The sequence below is a fragment of the Bombyx mori genome, chromosome 19, assembly GCF_030269925.1.
Source record: "Bombyx mori chromosome 19, ASM3026992v2".
In the NCBI taxonomy this organism is placed as follows: domain Eukaryota; kingdom Metazoa; phylum Arthropoda; class Insecta; order Lepidoptera; family Bombycidae; genus Bombyx; species Bombyx mori.
In genome coordinates, this window is record NC_085125.1 from 11,522,599 (window position 1) to 11,549,451 (window position 26,853).

The 26,853-nt window shown below is 34.9% G+C and overlaps 4 protein-coding genes across 5 annotated transcripts in view; 2 read left to right on the plus strand and 2 right to left on the minus strand.

Annotated features, from left to right (window-relative positions):
* LOC105842244 (mucin-2) overlaps positions 1-1,403 on the minus strand; it is a 40,411-nt gene extending 39,008 nt beyond the window's left edge. The window contains exon 1 of the mRNA XM_021350398.3: positions 1,228-1,403. Coding sequence (XP_021206073.2) covers positions 1,228-1,234 — 7 coding nt within the window. The 5' untranslated portion in view covers positions 1,235-1,403. The remainder of the gene's footprint in view (positions 1-1,227) is intronic.
* Positions 1-26,853, plus strand: part of LOC101739626 (dnaJ homolog subfamily C member 13) — a 468,160-nt gene that overhangs the window by 136,298 nt on the left and 305,009 nt on the right. The window lies entirely within an intron of this gene.
* LOC110385972 (uncharacterized) lies at positions 4,287-21,020 on the minus strand. The gene is made up of 13 exons (XM_038017831.2): positions 20,558-21,020; positions 18,240-18,566; positions 17,349-17,502; positions 15,553-15,713; positions 14,507-14,624; positions 11,707-11,828; positions 10,761-10,875; positions 10,056-10,238; positions 8,621-8,858; positions 7,133-7,336; positions 6,606-6,745; positions 5,839-6,063; positions 4,287-4,911 (listed from the first exon to the last, which is right to left on the minus strand). The coding sequence occupies exons 1-13, from the start codon at positions 20,986-20,988 to the stop codon at positions 4,522-4,524; spliced, it is 2,808 nt and encodes a 935-aa protein (XP_037873759.1). The 5' UTR covers positions 20,989-21,020; the 3' UTR covers positions 4,287-4,521.
* On the plus strand, positions 22,392-26,787 carry LOC101744207 (DET1- and DDB1-associated protein 1). Its single transcript, XM_012694628.4, has 4 exons — positions 22,392-22,754; positions 22,868-23,006; positions 24,122-24,183; positions 24,898-26,787. Exons 1-4 carry the CDS (start codon positions 22,752-22,754, stop codon positions 24,997-24,999), a joined length of 306 nt encoding a protein of 101 aa, XP_012550082.2. The 5' UTR covers positions 22,392-22,751; the 3' UTR covers positions 25,000-26,787.

Below are 26,853 nucleotides of genomic sequence, written 5' to 3' on the forward strand. Positions count from 1 at the left end.
ACTTACCAAAAGGGCCTTATATTCTTGTGTGCCCAAGGGCCCCATCCTAGTTTAAGACGTCCCTGGTCATAAATTGTCAACATTGGTACAAGATACGATTTCCTACTGTGTTAAGGATATATGAAGGTATGGTGTATATACAGGTGCAATCATAAACAATTGTTGCAATCATATTAATTTTAATGAACTCAATGGATAGAAAGAGACAACAAACTTTGTGAAAAGAGGTGCTTCTCATTCTAGTGTCGGAACCACTCAATCTCTTCCAATGGTTCTCGTAAAAAGCGACTAAGGAATTCACCAGGGCCATTGACCAGTGGTAGGGTGTATTAAGCACGAAAGGGGAGGGTTTTTACGAGAACCATTGGAAGAGATGGAGTAGTTCAGACACTAGAATGAGAAGCACTTCTTTTGACAAAGTTCGTTGTCTCTTTCTATCCATTGAGTTCATTAATATGATTGCAACAATTGTTTTTATGATTGCACCTGTATATATACACCATACCTTCATATACCCTTAACACAGTAGAAAATCGTATCTTGCGAATGCGGATGTTGAGGATTTATGACTGTACCATTTCAATTATTCAGGTAAAATTTAATTGAGAATGTCATACAGCCTATTTTTAATTAAAAAAAAAAAAAAAGTTACGTCATATGAGTACTAGAGAAAACGCGTGTAAAAATGTCTCTTTAAAAACACGTATTTTTTATTTTTTTATTTTTTATTGCTTAGATGTGTGGACGAGCTCACAGCCCACCTGGTGTTAAGTGGTTACTGGAGCCCATAGACATCCACAACGTAAATGCGCCACACACCTTAAGATATAGTTCTAAGGTCTCAGTATAGTCACAACGGCTGCCCCACCCTTCAAACCGAAACGCATTACTGCTACACGGCAGAAATAGGCGGGGCGGTGGTACCTACCCGTGCGGACTCACAAGAGGTCTTAGTACCACCAGTAAACGTATTCTTGTGTTCCATTATACCGACAAGAGCGTATGATTAAATTTAAAAAAGCCTGACTCAATGATAACTACAAACAAATTAATAATTTTAGTACATAACTGTTAAGCTTTCACTGTAGGTACGTGTACCGTTAATTTTATTAAAGAATTTAAAATTATACACAAATATATCACGAATTCTGTGTTCAAATACGTATTTTTTAATAACTACATCATAAATAAATCATAAAATAAATAACCGATATAAAGATAACTCACCACACATATTCAAATTATCCTCTCGAATAAAAAAATCACATACAGTAAACACTAGCGCATCACTAACTCAATACGACTACCGTTGCGAGACTTAATTTTCGTTCTATTCACAGAGTCAAGTTACGAGTCGTCGAAAGTGAGGCTCGCGCGGTGGTTACCAGCAGACTGTTGCGTTTTGAATTTACCGATCGACGTATCAAAAAATAGTGGAGGCTCACAGCAACGTTTGTTCAAAAACATTACACACTATGGCACTAGTATGTAGTGTTATACAATGCATTCGGGAAGAAAAGCCGTTTAGGCCATTACGTAGACATATTGAAAACTTATTTCAGAAACTGCAAATGAAGTATTCGTGAAATCAATAAAAAAAATGTGGTGGTAAAATAATGTTAATTCAACATATTTTATAGTGTGTATGACTATGCGGTACTTTCGGGAACGAAATATTGATTAGGGATAAATAAACACACATGGAAAACTTTTTACCAAAACTGCAAATGAGTTATTTGTGGAATCAATTAAAATAAAAATAAAATAAAAATACATGATGATAAGAAGATAAAAGTAATTTTGTTTTTTTATTTTTAAATAATGTTAATTCAAGATATTTCATTGTATGTAACGTTATACGATGCATTCGGGAATGAAAAGCGTATAGATATAAACACACATGCAAAACTTATGACAGAAACTGCAAGTGAAGAATTCGTGAAATCAACTGAAATAAAAAAAAATGGTAAGAAGATAAAAGTAATTTTGTTTATTTTTATTTTTTAATAATGTCAATTCAAGACATTTCATTGTTTTAATCTTAGTTCGCACTTCACAATGACTTAACACTTGACGTAAACTTTTAATTAATACTGTATTGGAAACAACTTTCAAACAAACGTTAGATTTGTTCACTTGAGTCCCATTGAATTGAAACAAACGAGCCGAATTTGAATTTTAATCGTCTATTCACAAAAAAAGATTTAAATAATTCCCAAATAACGAACCAAATCGCGCTCATCTCGCTGTTTCATTATCAATCTTCACGGTCACACTTTCTCCGTTGATGACATTATGATAATTTTACAGAATAACAACAAAATTACATATACATACACATAAAAAAAACATATTACATATAGATAAGTATTGCTGCTTCAAATGTAGGTATATAAGTGATATATTATAAGCTTTTGCTTTAATTAAAACAAATAGGAATACATTTAAGTGACTCCGATGTAGGTAATTCAACTTGAATGTAAATTTTAGAAAACGTATTAAATCTTTTATTTCATTTTCTTTGTATAAATTTGCATTCAAAGCGATTCTAGAACACAAATTTTTATTATATACGATTTAATCAGACTTAGTTTTATCGATTATCGATTTTTCTTAAAAATACGCACACTTAAATTCTTTTTAGATTGAAGCTATACAATTAATAAAAAAAACACTATATTCATTCACTAAGAAATCAATGTTAAATAACTACAGATCTTCGGTGGCTTCGTTGTGTGTGCTTAAGTAGGTAGAATACATTATATTAGTCTAACAGATAAAAACATAGCTCACGTCTGTCAGTAAAATAATTTGATATCTATTGTTTGCTTTCCAGTCTCATTCCTATTCGAAACAAGTGTCTTGGCGTATGCAGACATATGCCCCTGCGATATAATTTCTCTCGTCCTTTGGAAAGCGATGTGGAAAGTGGTTCCGGAATTTTTGGACTATGTATCGTTAAAATAGAAAGTTAATTAGTATTATAGTTTTGCAGACGAGTTACGCAGCAAAACAATACATAGTTCTATATTTATATGTGTAACGATATAGAGGAACATTATGCAAAATTTTATATCCACTTAATAGATATGCTTTCGCGCACGGGTAAGCTTTCTGCTTAGGGGCAATAATGAATTCCGGTTTGCTAAGTGGGAAAGCCGTTAAATAACTCCCCTTTCGCAGAATCATCACTCAAAATTGATGACAACAGGCACGTCGTGATATCTGTGGGTTTTATTTGAGAATTACCTATCTCATTTATTGCAAACCAGATTCTAAATAATAAATAATAATAATAATTCATTTTGATAAAACATTTATAATAAATCTTCATAACACGAGTATGAATTTCGTGCAGGCGTTGAAACTGTGACTTCAGAACCATAAAGTTGTATTTTAAATATGAAATGCAGATATTCACAGTGCTTTTTTGGCGAGATTACAAGGAACGAATTTGAGTAAGCTGTTAATTTCGTGAATTTAGTATTTCTTTAGGTGTAATAAAAGTGGTTAAATTAACTGCTTAGTATCTGTGAAAATGTCGAAAAATGAAACAAAGTCGATTGACGTGCCTTCTCGAGTTCTTAGCTTTTTCAGTGGATTTTTTCTAAAAACCACTAAACTACCTTTTGTAAATAAACACAACTTTACTGGGAATTTATTTTATCTCATCTCCTCTCGATTTATTTCATTCCAATAGATTAAAATCTCAAATTTAACTCGTTTTGTTTCGGAAGAAAATATAAGATTTGACCTAAATAAAGGTCTAGCGACCGGCCATATATATAATCTTCTAAAAAAAAGCAAAAAAGTCCTAACGTTTATTATTTGGAAGTCTTAATACAGAGAATTACCACGTCATCGTGGATTCTCCCGATTCATTAACGGTGCTTTTAGATACCTCAAGTACCGGTAACCGTCCTCGCCGAACCCTTTGTCGCAAGCGACGCGAATTAACCCACAGATACAGCCCACTGAGTTTCTCGCTGGATCTTCTCAGTGGGTCGCGTTTCCGATCCGGTGGTAGATTCTGCGAAGCACTGCTCTTGCCAGGGTCAGTGTTAGCAACACCTCCGGCTTGAGCCCTGAGAGCTCACCTACACGCTAGGGTAAAGCTGATATAGCCTCTTAAGGCTATCAGCATAGGTAGGAAAAAAAAGAAAAAAAGAATTACTCGTACGCTAACAATGTGATATAGCTTTTAAACTAATAATGTGACAGATAATGTTATGACGTAGACGAATTTCGACAGATTGACAGCACATATTTATTTAAAATAAAAACAATTTGAATCAAGTATGTTTGTATTTGTGTACTTTTATTACTGTAACGGGAATAGATGAACTTAAAGACCATTTTATGTTGAATGGACCTGAGCAGGAGTTCCAGCGGCTCCCAAATATCTTTTCTTTTCTATTGCTCGAACTGTGATTGTATTTAAATCAAAAACATATTTGAAACATAAATAAAACAATTAGGTCGACTATTAAGTTCAAATTTAACTTGTGCTCTTCACGATGATTAGTTCTTTCTAATTCTCACTTTCGATTCTTCTAAAATATCTTTAACGACAACCAGAACTTTATTGTTTATTTCTTTCAAGTCATCTTCATCGACTGTATTCTTCTTGATCATTAACAAAGTTTTGATCACCAGACTCTGTCTGTTCGGGTGAATTTTTTTCTCGTCTTGGCTCTTCTTTAAAGTGATCTTCAGTAGAGTCAGCCAGTTTTGTACGAACGTTAAGAACTCTATGGTCGTGTTCTGCGTCAGTTGAAATTGTATTAGAACGTGGGTCCAGGGTTGTGACGTTAAAATCGCCACTAATTTAGTGTCGTTTTTAGTGACAATTGCGTGTTTGAATATTGTACTTAACGTTTTCCAGCCGGCTGATGTTTGAGTTTTTGATTCCTATGAACGAATGTTTGAAAAAATTTAAATCTAAAATCTAATATATACTTGTGGAAAAAAAAAGCAGTAGGCTATCAGATCAGAAACATTTCAATAGACCTCGTTTGAGAATAGTTTTTATCGAGAGCCATGAAAAGCTTTGTTTAAAATATATAGCACAATTGAAAATTTTGAGAATTGAGAATTTTACGTGAAACGAATCTGAAAAGTGATATAAAGTAGGTATTATTAGGTAGCTTTTTTTTTAACAACCGCTTTAGTTGTGACTGAACATCGTTGGTCACGTCAACGATAGAGACAAAGTCGCTGCCGCTGATAGCCCTCAAACCTAAAGTAAAAAATGTAACTATTACAGGACTATTACTAAGCGGTGCGCGTTCAAGTTAAGGGTTCGGCGAATGCTGTTGGAAAAGTTAGCGGAATCGTCATGAACTTATTAAGATGAAGTTATTTGTTAAGGAAATTTACTAATATATTCCTTTTAATACTGTATGTATGTATGTGCGTATGTATATTTATATGTGATTGTGTACATATGTATATATATACTATTTCGTGTATGTACTAATAACTTAATATAAATTTCATTGCACCTTCCACTATTTACTCTACACTACCTTTGGTTGACTGGCAGAGAATGCCATAAGGCATTAAGTCCGCCAATGTAAATGTTACATGAAGTGTAATAAATAAATAAATAAATAATAGTTTAAAAAAGCTAACAAAATACGCTTTTATAGAAAATCCGACTAAAAAATAGAAAATAAATTTTCATAAATTTGAATTAAAAATAGTGTAAGAAAAAATGATTTTGTTGTAAAAAATCGTGATCATTTACCACCAGGCGGGCCGTATTCTCGTCTGCCTATAAAAGCAATAAAAAAAAAGAAGAAAAAAAAGCGTTTTAATAAAAATAAATGAACTAACCCTACTGCAGAGCATCAGCTGGACCCTCAGCATCAGAGCTCTGAGCGCGCTCCACTGCTGAGGCTCACACGGCCCCGGCTCATGTGCCAACGACAACGGTGAGTTAACCCCAGAGTTCAGTACCATATAGACTAATTGCAACAATGAAGCCCCGCGCTCATTATTGCAGTCCTTCCTTAGAGAATTTATTATAAAATTCGATTCTATTTGTAGTAACGTTTTTGGCTGTAAACAAAATACTGTTTGTAAATTTTGTTCGTTTATTGAGTAGATGGGAAACGATCATGCCGTGACCCATCTCAAGGCGTGAGGTCGAAGTCCCAGTTGTACTACGGCTATTTCACTATCGTATATAAAACACAATTAATAAATAAATATTAGGTAATGTTGTAGATAAACAGATACTTGGTACATATTTTGATAGTAACTCCCATTAAGCTGTCAAACCAAAATTTGCTATGTGCAAAAACTCTATTTTGAGTTAACGAGTAAAAACATTTTCGTACAAAATTTTATTATATATGAAGCTGAATTTTTAAGAACTATATCAAATGAAAACTATAGATAAATATTAAAGCTATATAACAGTTTTTTTTATACGGTAGATAGGGCTGTGAACTATACGAAAAGTTCAAAAAGCAAAAATCTCAAAAAGTGCACATAACAGATTTTGTTTTGACAACGACGTTGTAATTATTATCACGCTTTTCCCTTTAAAACAGAAATGGAATTAGCGAAGAATGAATGTGATAATGAAAACACTTTACCTGGTAATTGTTCTTGTTGAAGTAATGTACTATGTACGAGAGCAATTGTAGAGACGCGCAAGCAACTTTATCGTCTCTACTGTTTGTGGCTAGTAGAACTCGCGGAAGGAAGCCCTCGCGATTTACGTACGTTAATAAAACTGGAAATGGGACTAGAGCTGTTACAATTTGGACAATGTAAGGTGGGAAATGTATGGTTTATAGACACATAACACCTTCATTCAATGTAAAAACTCAAAAATCTTAAAAACGGTAATTAACCTCTTCATCCACTCACGTCCTCATTTACTTATGACATTATGTACTTTACATAATACCTTTACACCAAAAGACTGTATTCTAGGATATTTAAGAGTTGCCATTACCATTTAACAAACAAAGGTCTTTACGATAATAAGACTACAAAATTTAATTTATTATTGTTTTTTTTTTTTAAATTCATATATCAAAAAAATACGAGCGAAACCGTCTTAAGGAAATAACAAAAACTTTATATACGTATATAGCACTTAAAAAAAACATTCTACCTCGATTATCGTTTTGATTGTTTGCCAACCCTAACAGGTACAGGCACAGTTTCAAGCAAGCGTATTCATAGCGACAGTCGTAGTCGGAATCGTTGTTCGAGTACAGTGCTGAGAGCAGTACTGCTGTTTTAACGCAACCGGTCTGGTCCAGCTCCGAGGGGAGAGCGGACGTGGCGAAGTCCAATAAATAGCAGACATTAGACTCTGTAAGAGACTTGAGATTTGAGGGGCTGCGATGAAGGCATTACACAAGATATTTTTGCACAAGTTCTTTCAGTCACTGGTGGTAGGACCTCTTGTGAGTCCGCACAGTCCACCACCACCCCGCCTATTTCTGCCGTGAAGCAGGAAATGCGTATCGGCTTGAAGGGCGGGGCAGCCGTTGTAACTATACTAATTAGAACTCATATCTCAATGTGGGTGGCGCATTTACGTTATAGATGCCTCCGGTAACACCTTAACACAAAGTGGGCAGTGAGCTCGTCCAACAATCAATAAAATAAATGAAAACATTCTGTGCTGTACATAGAACAACCGAGATCACGGCCCACCCTGTGCTAAGTGGTTACCGGAGTCTATAAGCATTGTTTATAACGTTAAGACCATCTTTGAGACATGAGACCTAATCTTAATAATATTGGACCCTTTAAATCCGATAGCTTGAATGTGTCGTTACAAAAATATGAAGGATGTTAGTCCTAATACATGTGGGCTCGCCATAAATCCTACTATCAACTTACGCCCTTACGGCCCCCATCCAAATCGACTTTTTAGAACAAATATACGTTCCAAAACATATATGTATTCTGAAACACTTCATGTGTTAAGGAATTGAGAGCTTATTCTTAAGAGTTAATTATCGCATTCTAACTCAAAAACTAATCGGAGGTCCGAGGGGTGATCTGATCCAAGAGATGATAGGTTTCTTATAACCATCAGTCTTCTCAGTATACCTGAAGTCTATATTCACGAGCAGGCTATCGAATATCTATGGATCATTTTCGAATGTCGACCTATTTTTTGTCAATGTTAATGGTCATTTTTATGGCGGATGAAAGGCGATTGCATGCAGCAGAGATGCGAATGTTGCGATGGAGTTGTGGAGTAACGAGAATTAATAGAATACGGAATGAATATGTTAGAGGAAGTCTGAAAGTGGTACCTGTGACAGAGAAGCTGAGAAGTGCGCGTTTGGGATGGTTTGAACATGTGATCAGATGAAATGAAAATGAGGCTGGTAAGAGAGTGTTAACTATGAATGTGGAAGGATATAGAGGAAGAGGTAGACCTAAGAAGAAATGGATGGATTGCGTGAAAGACGATATGTGTAAGAGGGAAGTGAGTGAAGAAATGGTATATGATAGAGGAGTATGGAAGGGGAAGACATGTTGCGCCGACCCCAGGTGACTGGGAGAAGGACAGGAGAATGATGATGATGATGGTATGTTCATTTTTAAAATAAGTTTTTAGTTATTCTATTTTATTTACCTAAACAACACTCATCGATCAAAGCCTTAGATAATACGTCAGGTAACATGGACCAAACGAGATCGGCTATTTCGATACTGCCCTCATTTTCAACGTACATTCGTAGAGCCTTCACACAGTTCTCTACTATTGTAGAGTCTTTTTTATGTACGAGAACGTTCAGTAACAACTCCGGTAGAGTCGGTTCTGTTGTTAGCTCAGTCGGGAAGCTGTCTTCAGTTAATAACCATTGGGATAACTAAAACGTTGAGATGTTTGTAATTAATTTAGATACGCTTTTTTATGTGTGCAACGGAATCTTTGAAAGTCATTTTCGCTGACTTGAAGACGTCCGATTAACTTGAATATTTCCACACGCGTTAAATACCGATGACGGTATGATAATTTTATAATATCGCTCTAATATCATGATCGGTATCAACAGGTTAAAAAAAACAAAGATGAATTTGTTTGCTAATCGGTTTTGCTATCTGAGTTTTTTTAATTTATTACTTAGATGGATGGACGAGCTCACAGCCCACCCGCTGTTAAGTGGTTACAGGAGCCCATACACATATACAACGTAAATCCCACCTTGAGACATGAGTTCTAAGGTCTTAGTATAGTTACATTTTAGCATTAATGCGTTCCGGTTTGAAGAGTGGTAGAGCTATAAATTGAGGCCTAGAACTCACGTCTCAAGGCGGGTGGCAGATTTTATGTTGTTGATGTCTACGGGCTCCGGTAACTTAGCACCAGCACGTCCAACCGTCTGAACAATAAAGAAAACCATCGACAAACAGACGACGAAATTGTACTTAACTGTTCTGTTTTAAGCCTACTTAAATATTCATATAGTTTGTTAACTATTTCCACGCTGTATTAATATCTGATATTTTGGACACGTATCGCCATGGAAAGCAGTCTATTGAGAAACTTGTTGTTCAGGGCAGGGTCAACGGTAAAAGACCTCGTGGACGAAGCCCCATAAGCTGGACCGATCAAGTAAAGAACATTACCAAAACCCCACTTAACGACTGCGTGGGCCAACCCTGAATTCGCGAATAACGGGGAATAAGTTTCAAAGCTATAATAATTAAGGACTCCACATGCCATAACTGCTCTGCCATATTCTATCATATTTAATCAAATAAGCTATAACTTTGGATCTGTTTATAGATGAGTCACACTTTGTATGTAACATTGCAAACTTAATCAAAGATCACTTTTGCTGACCGTCTCATTTATGAATTACTGACGTCATCCGTGACATTGAACTACAGCACATAATATAATGACAATTAAAAAAAACGCACGAATAAACCGTTTAAGTAATTTTAATTAAACCAACGACTCGCGTAATCCGAAGAAAATACTATACTACCCTCCTAAGTGACAAGGGCATTGACTAAGATTAAGACCAGACAGACCGGATTTTAAAGGTAAAACTACTTACAACATGTAACTTGACATAATCCGGGATCCTGAGAGATGTGAACGCCCAAAGCAATAGAGCCGGGTTATGGGTGTAATACACTGAAGGATCCGGTTGTAGCATGACAATAAACCTGTCAATAGCTTTTTCTAAATACACCCTTTCCTCGAGGGAATCCAGAGTGCCGTTCGATATTGTCGCCATCTAAAAATATTATGCCTTCAATAATGACCAAAACTATTTTTTTTTAGTTAATGGTACTAAAATAAAAGACACGAGTATTTTGTTGTTTCCAGAAATTGCATTTAAGCAGATGCGTAAATGTAGATTAACTAACTGTCTTGTTTTTAGATTAATTGTGCAAAATTTTTTGTCGTCAGTTTATTCGCTATTATCACCAATAAGAACAATAATTTGACAATACAACCAATTAAATTTTGTAATGTCTCTTTTTTATGTCGAATGCACCCGAGTCTGCCTATTTAGATTCCGCATTCAGTAGATCGCGATTCCGATCCGGTGGTAAATTCACTCGCGAAACAGCTACCCCTTGGACTGGTAGGTCTCCTTCGGAGGCGGGCAGCTGTTAGCAAATCTCACCCCATCTGGCGGAGCCCCTGCTCGCTATCTGGCCTTAGGGCGACCAGTAATCACCCTGTCCCAAAAAATAGCCATTATAAAATACAAATTATAATATTAAAAGTTTTAAAAAATTGATGTGTTTACAGCAAAAACAAGCCATAACGCTTTTATGATGTGCGGAGGCGGCTTGAAGCCTTTAGGCAGACGGAGCACGTGCTCAACTAGGTACGGCAGTAGGGGAGCTGTCGCTTCTCCTGGACTGGAAAAAAATATTGACGTTTGGTTAAAGGCAAACGTGACTAAGCGACAATAACTGATTTGTACATAAATGATAGGCAATAACCATATTCGATGCGCAAAAAAAAATTATTTCTAAGTCTATTAACATCATTAACATAACATCATAACAGCTAGATTCTTTAAAATTGTTTTTTTTTAGGTATTTCAACTTTAAATTAGTCTAAGTTCACGCATTGTCGCTTAGTTACGTTTGCCTTTCAAGCGTCGATATGTAGTCAAAAAAACTTCAAATTATGGTAGGGCGTCTATTGGTGGTAGCGCGTATTAAGCCCCCCGGAACGTACCACCACCCTGCCTACTCCTGCCGTGAAGCGGTGATGCTTTTCGGTTTGAAGGGTGGGGCAGCCCTTGTACTGTAAAAACTGAGACTTATAACTAATCTCTACAGGTGGTTGTCAACGTTTATCTTGTTGATGTGTATGGGGACCGGTTACCGCTTAGCACCAAGTGGACCTTGAGTTCTTCCACCCATCTTAGCAATTAAAAAAAAACTTTTGAATACATTAAATTATTGATGCCTGTGATTGTGCATAATTCATCTAGCCTATCGTACGGTTGTTCCACAACACTCTCGAAATGTATCCAAGCATCAATGTTAAAATGTTATACATTGCGCGGGAATAGTTACAACACGTAGGTATATTAATTTCATATTATAGAAAATTATAGAAAATCGTCCTTTTTAGTCCATAACCATTAGATTTAACGAATTGAAGTGTTTTTTTCTCAAAACAAAACGTTTTTGTTTTTTAAATGCTGTGAAATGAATAATGGAAATTAGGTTTGATACTTTTCTGAAGACTGGCAGTAGAAGTAGATGTATATAAGTAGACTGTAAGGTTGACACTTCTGTAATTGAGCTCCGATACTATGAGGCTTTTCTATGCCGTATTGTAGCTCTACTAGACTCATCTGAAAATAGTTGATCGCATATAAAGAATGCTTCGTTGTTCTGGCATTGTAATTAGGATCCCCGTGTCTTTTGTTGATCTAAGTGTAATTCGACCGTAGATGAGATAGATACATAATTAGTTAGTAAATTTTTAATTGGAACAAGGATTTGGCACTTTGTGGATATTTTCATCTGGAAATTTTTTTGTTCGGACACAACATTTATACCTTCTCTGTCTTCTTTGAAGAAAAAATATACTGTATAGTCAAAGAGAAAAGTTCTTAAAATATTGCCTTTTCTTTACTATAATATTATATACTAACTAGCTGACCCGGCAAACGTTGTGTTGCCTTAAATAAGATTTCTAGGGAAATTCTACTGTAGAAAAAAAACCTCATTTAACCATATAATACCACATTATAAACAAAAAACATATATCCAAAAAATTAAAATAAAAAATAAATGTTTGGCGTGGACAACCCTTTTCACTTAGGGGTATGAAAAATAGATAGTAGCCGATTCTCAGACCTACTGAACATGCTATTAATACACAAATAAAACCAAAAAAACGTGGTTGAATAATGTATAGTATTGTATAGCTCTCAAATATATTGAGTGTATAATCTATGATGTATAGTGAGTAAGACAGGGATTTTTTGGCGGGAACGCGAGGAGTGAAGTTGTGTGATTTGTTTTATTTTGTCTATTTAGTGTTTCTTCGGGTTTAAATATGTAATAATGGTGGTTTATTAACTGTTTAATATCTGTAAGAGTGCACAAATGTGGGAAAATGAAACAGAGCCGCTGGACGTAACTTCTCGGGATCCTCCAAAAAGTCCACTCAAAAAATCTTAGTAAATGACCACCACTTTACTGAGATTATATTTCATCTCATTTCATTTCATTTAATTTCATCCCAGTTGATTAACGTCTCAAATTAATCATCTTCATTTCATTTCACTTCATAATATAATTTTTCATAAAAATATGAATATAAATTAAAATAAGACATGACTTAAAGGTCTCAGTTACCAGGTCATAAAATTCCATAAAAAAAAAGTAAGACAGGAGACCGGCTTCGTCCTCATCCCTATTACGTGATGATTGCTGGATGAGTGGTGACACCAGACGGGGATAGCTGATCGATTGATAGTTGATCAGTAATCGACCGGCGAGGGCGGGAGATCAAATTCAATTTAAATAAATCATAATTAAAGGAAATTGAAATTATAAACTCTGAATAACAATTTATCGTACTACAATTATAATATTTGATTGCCATCTTGCAACCTTATTGCGGATCTGTGCATAGAATTAAAAAAATATTAATCGGGATGGAAAATTAGGGGTTGATCGTATAAGAGTGAAAATTAAGAGTAATATGATTTTTTTTTATTTTAAGTCATGACAAAACAAAATAAAAAACTTGCCAAAAAAATTAAAGTTTATAATTAACAAATAAAAAATACGGATTGATCATAGAGGGATAAAAATTGAGACTAACATCAGATTTTTTATTTTAATTCATGACAAAATAAAAATAAAAATGAAAATCTTGCCAAAAAAATTAAAGTCTATAAATTAACAAATAAAAAATAGGGGTTGATCGTAGAGGGGTGAAAATTTCAGAGTAATATGAATTTTTTTATTCTACGTCATGACAAAATGAAAACAAAATTCTCGCAAAACATTTTAAAGTTTTTAATTAGCCAATAAAAAATAAGGGTTGATCGTAGAAGGGTGAAAATTGAGGATTGGATGTATTTTTGTATGATGTATCATAAAAAAATAGAAATTAAAAATTTTGTCTAAAAATCAAAGAAAAAAATTTAGGGGTGGACTACCCCTAACATTTAGGGGGATGAAAAATAGATGTTGGCCGATTCTCATAGATACCGGATAAGCACAAAAAATTTCATCAAAATCGGTCAAGCCGTTTCGGAGGAGTATGGCAACGAAAACTGTGACACGAGAATTTTATATATTAGATATTAATTCCAGTTCATCAGCATCCAAGAGCTTTAAGAAACCTCTTATATTCATATTATGCATACTTTTTTTTTCCTACCTATGCTGATAGTCTTGAGAACTTATTTCAGCTTCACCCTAACATGTAGGTGAGCTCACGGGGCTCAAACTGGAAGTGTGGCTAACACTGACCCTAGCAAGAGCAGTCCTTCGCAGAATCTACCACCGGATCGGAAACGCGACCCACTGAGAACATCCGGCGAGTAGCTCAGTGGGCTGTGTCTATGGGTTAATTTGCTTGTCGAGCCCTTCGTTGTGAGCGACGGGTTCGACGAGGACGGTGACCGGTGCATACTATACGATTTAACTTCAACAAAGAACAATAAAGTACTGTAATACACAGCCAATTGCAATCTTCAACGCAAGTTCATTACCAAAGAAAACGGTAAATTTGACTGCAAGTTAACAAGGCACGGGTATTTGTAATCCGTCATTACCCGACTATAAAAGTATCAGAATATTTTAGTAAATCTTGTCTAATTGTACGAATGTATTAGGTTAGTAATATTTTATGTGGGTACGTTAGAGATAATTTGGGAAGAGCGGGGAAGGCTGCGGCTTGTACTGTTTTTAAGGTATAATGATTATAACACGAAACATAGACAAAAAAACAAATAAAAGAAAAACAAAGAATCGTTAATGAATAATGAAATCATTTGTTCGAACTCACATGTATGTCTTTGGCACATGGCCCGTTCTGACTCTCAATATTCAGATATTTATCAGACAATACTTTCAGCATCTCGCTTAGTATAAGAGTGCTTACTTTGCGCACTAAGGCGTCGTTTCTGAAATGATAAAACTGAGATTGTGATAGCGCCCTCAAAATCCACAGTAGGTAAATCCAGATCAGAGACTAGTTCCAATTTTTTTTATTGCCTTTGTAGGCAGACGAGCATACAGCCCACCTGATGGTGAGTGGTTACCGTCGCCCATGGACTTCAGCAATGCCAGAGGCAGAGCCAAGCCGCTGACTACCTTTTAATACACTCCACAAGCCTCGTTTGAAGAAGGACATGTCATAGCGCTCGGGAAGCAACGTGGAGTGGAGCTCATTCAAAAGCCGGATGGTACGTGGCAAAAAAGATCTCTGGAAACGCGCTTTGGAGAACCGCAGTGGCTCCAGGTAGTATGGATGAACTCTACTGTGGTTGCGGGCGGTGCGATTGTAGAAATCCCCACTCATTTTATATTTAATTTTCTGTTTTATTTATTGATCACAGATCGACAGATGGCAGTTCATAGTCTTTAGTCACGAGAACTAAAACGTAAACGTAGCTGCGACTTTGAACCATGCCTCAAATTAACCCTAAGGAACTGCTGGTTACACCGCACGGGTAGGTATCACCACACTGGCTATTTCTGTCGTGAAGCAGTAATGCGTTTCGGTTTGAAGGGTGGGGCAGCTGTTGCACTGTAAAAACTGAGACCTTAGAACTAATATCTCAAGGTAGGTGGCGGGATCTACCTTGTGATATTGATATCTATGGGCTCCGGTGGTCACTTAACATCAGGTGGACCGTGAGCTCGTCCACCCACCGAAGCAATAAAGACAAAAAAAACTTCTTTAATACGATGCCATCTATTCATCGTAAAAATAATTTGGGAATAGGAGTCAAGTATGGCGGACATGTTTGCAAAACAAATGTCATACTTCTTACCTAGGTATATAGACAGGGAGTCCTCAACTAAATTAATGTACTAATAGAATCATACCTATCTATTTGAACTTTGGGTAGTATAATTAAATATCCTTTCGTGAATAGCATGTCGCAGAAATCAGATAGAGATTCACTGTTTTTACTCTCATAGAAATAGTTTAGAAGAAATTTCAGGAATACGCTGTACTCTTCGGTGGACAATTGATTTAGATGGTCCTAGAAGTGATCAATTATTAAATTAGATTTTTATAAAATACGAAAGGTTTTATTTTAATTTTTATAGAAATAGAATTCTTAACACGTTTTTTTTAAGACCAGATCAAAACTTATAATATAATAAATATTTTTTGTAAAATCGGTCACATTATATCGTTTTATCATTATTATTTAAAGATTCATTTTAAAATGTCTTTCTGTGGTCACGGAATACTATTTTGTTTTCTATCAAGAACTTGCTTACATGTGGTATTTGCACGGTGAGTTGAAAACGTCAATGATGCGTCATGGATGAGATGTTTGATGAAGAGAACGGGCTAATCCATCTTGTGTCCCTGAATTCGCTGGTGTCTATGAGTGACGATAACCGCTATAATTAAATAGTCTCGACATGGACGTCTGCCATTCAAAAAAAATAGTACACCCACTAAGAAAGAGTGTATATTGACATATCTTTCACTCATCTATGTAAAAAAGTATTAGTATTTTCTATTGAAATACGTACTTAACAAGTGTTCACGATTGACTGTGAAGGTCCACGGTGAAGGAATAGCATCGTGTAATAAAAATCAAACCCGCAAAATTATAATTTGCGTAATCACTGGTGACAGGACCTCTTGTGAGTCCGCACGGGTAGGTACCACCACCCTACCTATTTCTGCCGTGAAGGAGTTATCTGTGGCCGTGAAGCAGTAATGCGTTTCGGTTTTGAAGGGCGGGGCAGCCGTTGTAACTATACTGAGACCTTAGAACTCAAATCTCAGTGTGTGTGGCGGCATTTGCGTTGTAGATGTCTATGGGCTCTAGTAACCACTTAACTCCAAGTGGGCTGTGAGCTCGTCCACTCATCTAAGCAATAAAAAAAACATTATAATACGTATTTCTGTGATCACGGAATACTAATTTATTTTCTTTTCAAAACTTATACATGTTGAAACGTATTTGCACGGTGAGTTGAAAACGTCAATGATGTGTCATGCATGAGATGTTTGATGAAGAGAACGGGCTAATCCATCTGGTATGTATTATAGCGATTCATCAACGTCTTGTATCCCTGAATTCGCTGGCGTTTATGAACGACGGTAACCGCTATCATTAAATAGTTTCGACATTGCCGTCTGCCATTCAAAAAAAATAGTACACCCAATAAGAAAATGTGTTTATTGACACACTTTCTTATTGGCTGTACTATTTTTGGTAGGTGGTAGGACCTCTTGAATTTAAGGTGGTAGGACTTCTTGAGTTTAAGGTGGTAGGACCTCTTGAGTTCGCACGGGTAGGTACCACCACCCCACCTACTTCAGCCGTGAAGCAGTAATGCGTTTCGGTTTGAAGGGTGGGGCAGCCGTTGTAACTATACTTGAGACCTTATAACTTTATCTCAAGGTGGGTAGCACATTTACGTTGTAGATGTCTATGGGCTCCAGGAACCACTTAACATCAGGTGGGCCGTGAACTCGTTCATCCATCTAAGCAATAAAAAAAAATCGTTCACTCATCTATGTAAAAAAAATATTAGTAGAGTATTTAGACATGAGCTCACAGCCCGCCTACTTTTAAACGATTATTAACAGTAAGCGATCTGTGAGCTCATCTACCCCAATAAATATTCAACTGATATATACGGAAGCGTACCTTTGTGAAGGCAACAAGTTCAGACAAGACTAGCACAGCATTATCCCACATTTCCATTGCGCTCTGTTTTAATGAGTTCAACTCTTGTTCATCTGTTAGTATGGTTTGTACGAAATTCGTCTTTGGACTTCCATTACATAGAGGTTTTTGAAGTCTAAAAATATATATAAATTTTGTAATAAAATTTGTAAAGCAAATCTGAACATGGTTCATTAGAGACGATCCAAACTTGTAGATATCTGAAGAGGAGTACTCTCTGGGGATTGGTCTCCGAATGAGATGAATTTAAATTAGTTACACAGAAAGACAAAAAAAATCGCGTTCAATGCGAAGAAAGACCGCTTTGGACTGGCTTCGCAATACCCTGATGTAATCTTTGGGAGTTGCATGCAAGCGTTAGGATTCTTGGGATCAACATTTCAAGCAATGTTAAGTGTCGGAGTCATACGGAAGGTAAAGCCAAGCAAACTTTTGAAATGTTGGGAGTCTTTAAAAGAAGGAAGCGATACTTCAATATTGGACAAATGCTTTACACAAGTGGACAAAAGCTTGGTCTACTTCTATTTGAATCTGTGCAGAAGTGGGCTTTTGGGGTTCCGCGGTGTTTCCAAGGTGCTATGCCATGTCCTTTTTCTAAAGAGATTTAAGGGGAATTCTCAGCAGTAGGCAGCAGTTTGGCTGCCCCTGGCATTACCCTCATCCGTAAGAAACGCTAAGCACTTATCATAAGGTTTTTCTTACCAAAGTACCATACCACACCATATATGCCCTCATATGCATTTACGGGCGGAAACATTTTATTCATACGTATAGATTTGCATCCTTAAAATTTTCGGTATGGTATGTTCATGAAAATGTGTTTACATTGTAAATGTGGCTACGCGAACTCACCTTAAAACATCTAAACCGAGTTGACACAAAACAACGTAGAACATTCCAGAAAGTCCATTATCGATCAACAAAGAGCGATTCAAACACTCTATTAAAATTTGAAACCACTTCTTTAAAACCTCGCCTAGTATTATCGCGGTAGAACTCTTTATAATAATGTCCTCTGGTTGGTAGGAGATTAGGGCATGCAGCACTAAAGCGCTGGATAAGATGCTGTTTGGGTTTGAACTGATGTGGGTAGGTAAAGCGTTAAAACAAGCTAAGAGCTGGACAAGACTGTAAGCGCTTTGATGAGATAGAGGGGCTGCGGTCTTGTTTTGTGTAATTCTGTAAAGAAAAATAATATTCTAAAAACACAGCTGAAAAATAATACTCTAAGGAAACGTAATGAAATTCAATCTAAATATTAATTTACTTTGAGTTACAAAAAAATTGCTGGTGTTAGATGGAAAAACTACCATCCACATTTTTCTATATTTTAAGAGTATAGGGTTTAGAGTACATGATTATGTTGGACGACGTTTGACAGCTTTATAGCTGTATAGAATTGAGAATTCAATCTTATATCTTGAGATGAGTAGTGTTATTCAAATTGTGGTGTGTGTGACCACGAGTTCTGGTCAACGCTTCATCAGATGGGCTATGATCAGTCCGATACTTAACTATATAATTATTAATAATAATAACTAGTCGTATTTCTTTCTCGAATTCTGCAGATACGGGGATCTGTGATTGTGTGTTAAAATACGTACGCAACAATTTTTTTTTTTTTGTTCACTATTGACTTCCGCGGTGAAGGAATAACACCGTGTAATAAAAATCAAACCCCCAAAATTATAATTTGCATAATTACTGGTGGTAGGACCTCTTGTCAGTCCGCACGGGTAGATACCACCACCCTGCCTGCCCACCAGAAATGCCGTAAAGCAGTAATGCGTTTCAGTTTGAAGGGTGGGGCAGCCGTTGTAACTATACTTGAGACCTTAGAACTTATATCTCAAGGTGGGTGGAGCATTTACGTTGTAGATGTCTATGGGCTTTATTAACCACTTAACACCAGGTGGACTGTGAGCTAGTCCACCAATCTAAGCAATAAAAAAAAGAAACTTTTATGAGTACGATTATGTAAGATATGGCCTGCCATCTTTACTTAACTGCTACTAAACAGAACAAGCATGATTTTATGCACATTCAATTGTTATAGTGGACAATTGAAGTATTTTCTCGTTTCTCTCTAAACAGCGGATAAGGATGCCTAACTCCTAGAAAGAAATATTCCAGAATATATGTTTATGAATAAATTTTAAAGTAGTTTTATTTATTGTGTGTTTTAACTGACCCCGATCCTTAGTAAGCCTTACATGAAAAAAAGGAATTTTGCGAGTACTTTTTTAGAACTTTATTTGGTTTTATTAATTGGTAGCTGACCTAATAGATGACTTGTCCAATTACCTAATTATTTTTCTCCATTTGAACCTCATTTCAACCTCAACTATAGCTACCTAATTAATATTAAGAATTCGCAAATCGATCCAGGCATTCTTAAGTGATGCAATTACCAACGGACAGTATTTCACTGTTATTAATACAGATTGCGTAATATTACATTATTTCATACTCAATGGCGGATCCAGGGGGAGGGTCACGGGGGTCATGACCACCCCCTGGGCTGGGTCCAGGACTTAGGTGGACCACTAATTGAATATAATGATTTTATTTATATATTTTGTCACCATACAGATTTTATGTAACTACATACCTTCAATATTTAATTAATTTAATATAATATAATAACTTTGTATAATGGCAAACGTTTGGGAACGAACGCATCTAAATTTGACTATGTGACCCCCTCCTGGCGCCAAAGCTGGATCCGCCCTTGTTCATACTTCTAATTGCATTTGTGTATAACATCTGTCCCATAGAGAAAATTAAATGACTACTTTATGACAGAAACAAGGAAAACGGCGTTGGTGTCAGCCTCACAATATGCGGGGTTGGCACAATAGGGAGGGTTATATTTATTTTTCGACTAAATCGCTATTACTAAGCCAATGTTTTTTTTTTTACTTTTTATTGCCCTTGTAGGTAGACGAGCATACGGCCCACCTGATGGTGAGTAGTTACCGTCGCCCATGGACTTCAGCAATGTCAGGGGCAGAGCCGAGCCGCTGCCTACCGCGGTCAGTCAGTAGGGGGTCAGTCGACACGAGGTAAGGCAGTACGCGGCGCGCTGCTCTAAAGCGCCGATTATTTAGATACTCCTCAAAGGGGTAGGACATACTTAGTATCTCAAAAGTAAATTAAAAAACACATACCCATTGAGTAAATCGTCAAGAAAGTTAAGACAAGAATCAACGGCTGGCTTGAGTCCAATGCTGGCGTAATGCGCCAAGTTCCTCACTACAGCGGACATGGCGTGAGCGGCGTGTTCCTCCGAAAAAAATCTACTCGTGGTCCACAATAAGCGAATACAGTTCAAAATTGAAACAAACAAGTCAAAATCTAAGTTTGATGTAGCTTCGCACAGGAAAACTGTTATGTCGTTTTCCAATAAATATTCAATCATTCGCGCCCTTTCCATTGATGTTTTGTTGTAACGAGCTATGACGTCAGCGATGCATACGCAAGCTTTTTTCTGTGCAAGTACATCGCGACACGTCAGCAGTCGCTTAATATCTGATAATGCGTTTTGCTTCCCACTTGGATTATAATTTCTATTAAAATTACTATTAACAAGACTATACATTTTGTCTAGCTAAAAATTTCTCAACTACTGAATTCAAAATTTGAAAACAGAACTTGAACAGAAATTGGAACAGTTCCGCGGAATTACAATTTTTTTTGGATGAAATATTGCTTAAGGTCAATGCTTTTGCAAATTTACCAGGATGGGTAGATGAATTAAATGGCTCAGTCGTGATTTTTTATTGAGTTTTCAAGATATTCTGAATATTCAGTGGCGGAAGAGAAGCCTTCCATGTGAAACACAGAATGCTATACCCCGGCTTGCCTTAATTTTGTTCAATATCGTTCGGACGCAATTTGTTGATAGACAGGTGGTTTGAACCAGTTCAGCTCCGTTATGCATCAGCTATCTAATCATATAATTAAGTCATAACTATGTATCTATATCTAATACTTATACCTAAACCTACTACCTACTATAACGATCTAAAACTGGATATTTTAGTTAGCAATTGACTGAATGATATGAATAGGGGGGCGTAGTTGGGCTGTTAGTGATACCTGTTAATAAAGTATTTTTATTTTGAGGTAAATAAGAGTAATCAATTCCAGTAAATTTTATCTAATTTTGACAGAATCAACAATTCCTATGGTTTTAAAAATAATTTAGGAAATATCGTGCTAATATGCATCTAATCTATGGCTGTGGTCAAGAAAATACAGACGTTAATTTTTTACCAGAATTGGGTTCTGTGCCTAGTTGATATACGTAATCGTCATTAATCATATTTTCATCACTATTAGTGCTTTCTTTATCTGAGAAGAATTATTTAGTGAACAGTTTATATCCCTGTCCAAGTTAACTTGATTGTTTTGTTAACTTAATTCTGTCGTGTTTGATATTAAGTATCATTTTTATAGCTTCTGAAAATTCAATTTCTTAAAGGTTTTGTGGTCATGGACTACAGAAGTGTTAACTGGAAATATTTGAATACTGTACTGTATTTTTTTAACTATCTATTGATAGCTACATTTCGTCGGAAACAGAAAGGACAACATATTGCCAGATCTTAAGACACCGTTAATTCTCTTTTTATTTTCGATCGGTCTTAATCCTCGCATTTATCTCGCTAGTTTTCTATGTTTTACTTCTGACATAGTTTTTAATTGGATTCCAGACAATTTTTTTAAGTTTAAAGTTTTAGTGTAATGTGTGTAAAATAAGGGTAATGTCACTAAACGCAAAACATTTTGTGTCACAATTCTTTTAAAATGGTATCAATAGCATTATAGTATTGTATCAGCCCAAGCATTATTGCTTTTAACAATTTTCAGTAATTGTGGTTTTGTATATTTATCATCAATTTCCATACAGTAAGAAGCATCGGTAGTTTTCTTGATTGTGGTGGTGTAATATGGTAAGACTTTTTTGGCAAAAGGATTTCTTAAAATTTGTTTTGGTGACACAGCATTATAAAAGGAACTCTTTCTATGTCTTAGTCTTCTTTTTATTTACCGCAAAATACGGTAGTTTTAAGTTTTATTTATAGCGGCCCTCAGTGACTCATGAACAATCCTTAAGTGTATAATCTATGAACAATCCCGTCTGGAGAACTCATGAATCAGTCATAGACTAAATTGTGTGTACTTTCTGTGGTCAAAGTATAGAAACACTGATTGTGGTTGTACCATGCTAGACTAATTTTGATTTTTGATTCACCTTGTTTCTTACATTCATAAGTCTTACGTGCTTTTTCATTATAGGTTAACGTTATTATCATTGGGAACAGAAGTGTAACGAATGTATATTGCACATTTTTCACTATGGTAAATATATTATATTAGTCGTTAGAGCCCAATTTTAGTGAAGCAAGTACTCCATGTTAGATCCTTGGTAACTTTCCTTCGAAATGTAGTAATTAAAATTGTATTTATTGCAGTCGGTGATAGAATTCTTGAAGGATCTTCCGTCTTACGACGCGAACAACTTTACATTGTTCAATACGGACCACGGGATTAGAAATTGCTCTAAAAGGCCATCTATATATTTACCCACTAAGGACATACCTTCTGAACAAAGTTGAGTACCTTTTTACTCCTGTATTATTAAATGCCTAATTTAAAGCACTAAATAGCCATATTTACATTAAAACAGAATGGACAGATCTGTTTACATTAATAGTTGCAAGTGCCAAAACGAATTTCTGCATGGGAAACTTATTTATCAACCTAATAATTGTTAAATTGTTGCTAATTGCAGATTATATATAACATGAAAACGGTAAATTAAGTGTAGAATGTTTTGTGCTGGGCATATTTAGCCCTTCCTCTTGCAAACGAGTTAAAACTTGTCGATGTGAGTGTGTGATGAAGTTGCATGAAATATTAACGATTTTAAATTGAATTCATTGTTATTACATATCTATAACAATACCTCTTAGCTATACAGGAAGACCACATTTATCTACCTACCTTCTATCTATATATATAAAAATTAATTGCTGTTCGTTAGTCTCGCTAAAACTCGAGAACGGCTGGACCGTTTTGGCTAATTTTGATCTTGAATTATTTGTGGAAGTCCAGTGAAGGTTTAAAAGGTAGATAAATATGAAAATGCTCAGAATTAAATAAAAATAACAATTTTATTTTTCCTTTAATGTGTCCCCCGTCAGACAGCTTCTTTTTGTTTGTTTTAAGTTTATTTAATACAAAATTGTAGGTCTTTTATATATCGATTGAGGCACTACGAAGTCTGTCGGGTCAGCTAGCTTAAAATTGAAAATTTAGAATTTCTAAATTTTAGAACTTGTGACTAAATGAAATAATGAATTTTCAGAGATAACTTGAACATTAATTGCTCTCTCCTATAAACTATTTTTAAATATTTCAAATCTTATTTTGTGTGAAGGTGTGTTGAAGGTGTCATGTTTTTTTATTTGCATAGTGGGCATGTGAATAATCTAATGGCACATCTGACGTTAAATGGTTACTGGAGCCCAGTTAAATATATTACCTCTGTATTTGAGGTTTCTCTCATGATATAGCTAAGTGTGTATTTCAAGAGAAAAATTTGCACCTCCCTTGGGATTTGAACACAGGCATTGCCACATAACTCAATATGAGTACACCAACTGTCATGAACCCCACAACAACTTCAAATATATGATTAATCATTCAATTTTTTTTATTTTCAGTTATTGTAACACAAAAAACAAACATACTATTAAGATACCTACACCAGCAATGGGAGAAAAAGGTAATTTATACATACAACATAATTAAAAATAATGATATATGCAGGGTCGTCAGAAATGGAGGGTAGCTACCAGCTACCATAAGATCTTATTAAAGGGATGAGTATATCACCATCAACCCACAGACCATCCACTGCTGCACATAGGCTTATGATGAGTATTCAGAGTGTCCCAGTAGGTAACAATAAACTGCCACAGGGGAAAGTCTCTCTCGTGAGAAGCCAGTAAAAATCACTCTACACACACAGTAGTATTCCAGTACAAAACATACCTATTAAGTTTTTTATAATAATAACTTAACATCAAAACTAATGGATATTCCTTCCGAAAATTATAATAAAAATTCAAAGTGCAAAGCTTTAGTAATTAATAACTTTGAAGCAGCTTAAAGGTGAATTAGTGTGTTTTCAAAATAATTTTGACCAAGGTACATAAAGTTCAATTTTAGTTAATTAGTGTAAAAATGTGCTAACTGTGTTATTTAATCAAGCTTTAGTTTTTTAATTAGCAGTAAGCTTATCAATACAAACCTAGTTTCAACAATTTTTTTTAATTATTAATTAATGTAAAATAAAATAAAGATATTATAATTTTAATTTGTTTTTAAATTCATATTTTTAGTGAACATGAAAGAATTGCTTTAAACCTTAGTATATTTTATTTTGACATCACAGCATTTTATGAGAACTTTACTAATAAACATGTCCTTTTTTCAGAACAACAATTCTCCAAAGAAACGTGATCAGACACATATAGAACAAAATGGTGAAGATAGTCAGCAACGCAAGAGGCCCTGTCTAAGCTCTCAAATCAACTGAAATCCCGACAATGCACTCACAATAAGTTTGTGTTTAATTCGTGAACTTTGCAGAGTGTATGTTGTACACATAATTACATTAATATTCCACAATTTTAGATCAAACTGTACATTGATTTGTGAAATTCACTGGTTCAGTGACTTTTGGGATTTAATTGTAAAAGTTCAATATATTAGCAGTAAACATTGTTATTAAATGTTCTAATCATAGAAAATCAATAAGCACAGGCAAAGCAAGTATCATTATAAGTTTTGTTTATGAACACCTATTGAAATATTCAATAATAAGCAAGTTATCTGTTCAGCAATGCATATTTAAAATTTTATAAAATACAGGGTGTACACAGATCATTCAATGTTAACGAAAAATAATCGCATTTTCAAAGCTAACCATTTTGTTATTTGTATGTTATTGCACACAGACAAAAAGGAATGACAAGCTTAACTCAAACATTAATTTCTAGCAAACAGCCCTAATGCAAAATAAGAAAGAATATAATAAAGTAATATTAAAACTGAAGATACAACACAAGATGTAAAAAAATGTACTAAGTACTTTAATAAAGTATATTAAAAGATTCTTATGGTAGTAACTAAATGTTTTATATTTTCATATTTCATAAATGTGCAACGTTACATGAAGGCAGGCAAAGGCTTTCGATTTTTCCCGGAAACCTTATATTCTGCAGGTTAGCTGCTTTTCTGACGTTTTAAGTGCAAAGTAAAATACATTAGTAAAACTCATTGTTATTTATTTCAGTTAATTTAATTATCTATTATAATTTCAGTTAGGTACTTGAACATAAACTAGCCTCATTTTCGAAAATATTTTTGTGTCTGATATACCCTGTATAACTTACAGATTTTCCATAATGTACTATGATGTAATGAAATAAAATCATGTTGATATAGTATCAAAAACACTACTTCAAATTTTTTTTAAAATACATATACACTTCAGTGGTTTTATAGCCTCTATAATTTGGAAAAATGAAAACTACGACTTATTTTGAGTTTCTTTTTTTCATTTTATGGGTATTTCTCAATCCAATGGTTTGAATACATTAAAATTTCCGCATTCACAGGCATTCATTAACTTTTGAAAATATATATTATATTTGCACGTGGATCTTGAGATCTGAAAATTCGTTTGACTTCATTGTAAAGTTAGGGTCATTTGTTTAGTTTCAAAGGTCCTTAGTATGCACCATACATTTCCCTTCTTAGCTATAATTTTAATTGTCAAATCTTATAAAATGGTTTGCATCACATGCCCTATGTATATAACTGAAACACATGCTCCAGTGAAAGCTGCTAGATTATTTTTTAAAGCAATAAACATTAGATTAGACCGTTAATGGTGTTTAGTGGATAGTAGACATGATGAAGGTCTACAGCCTGCAAAAACCTATAAAAACACAAATTTTTTAATGAAATATATGTAAATAAATTAAATAATTATCTAAAAATAGTGTCTTATGAAGAACAAATTTTAAAATTTTCTTCATGAAATAATATTCTGTAGATAAAAACAAAAGCAGTATATTGCGTAGTAAGCCTATGTAATTTATTCTGTGAACATTAATTTACTGAAAGCAAAATTTCCCTATCAAGCGTACTCAAAAATTCCATAATTGTAAGCACAGTTTTTCTTCTATATGCTGTTCTTGTGAATTTTCATTTCCAATACAATCACTAAAGTTTAATATTTGAATGTAAACAAGAATGGTTATTAATTGGTTGTTTAAAGTATGTTTAATTATTTTTAATATATAATACATACATCTGAGGTGTTTTGTTTTAATTAGAGAATTAAAACAAGTTTTTGAAAACAATGTCACATGAGCATTTTTAT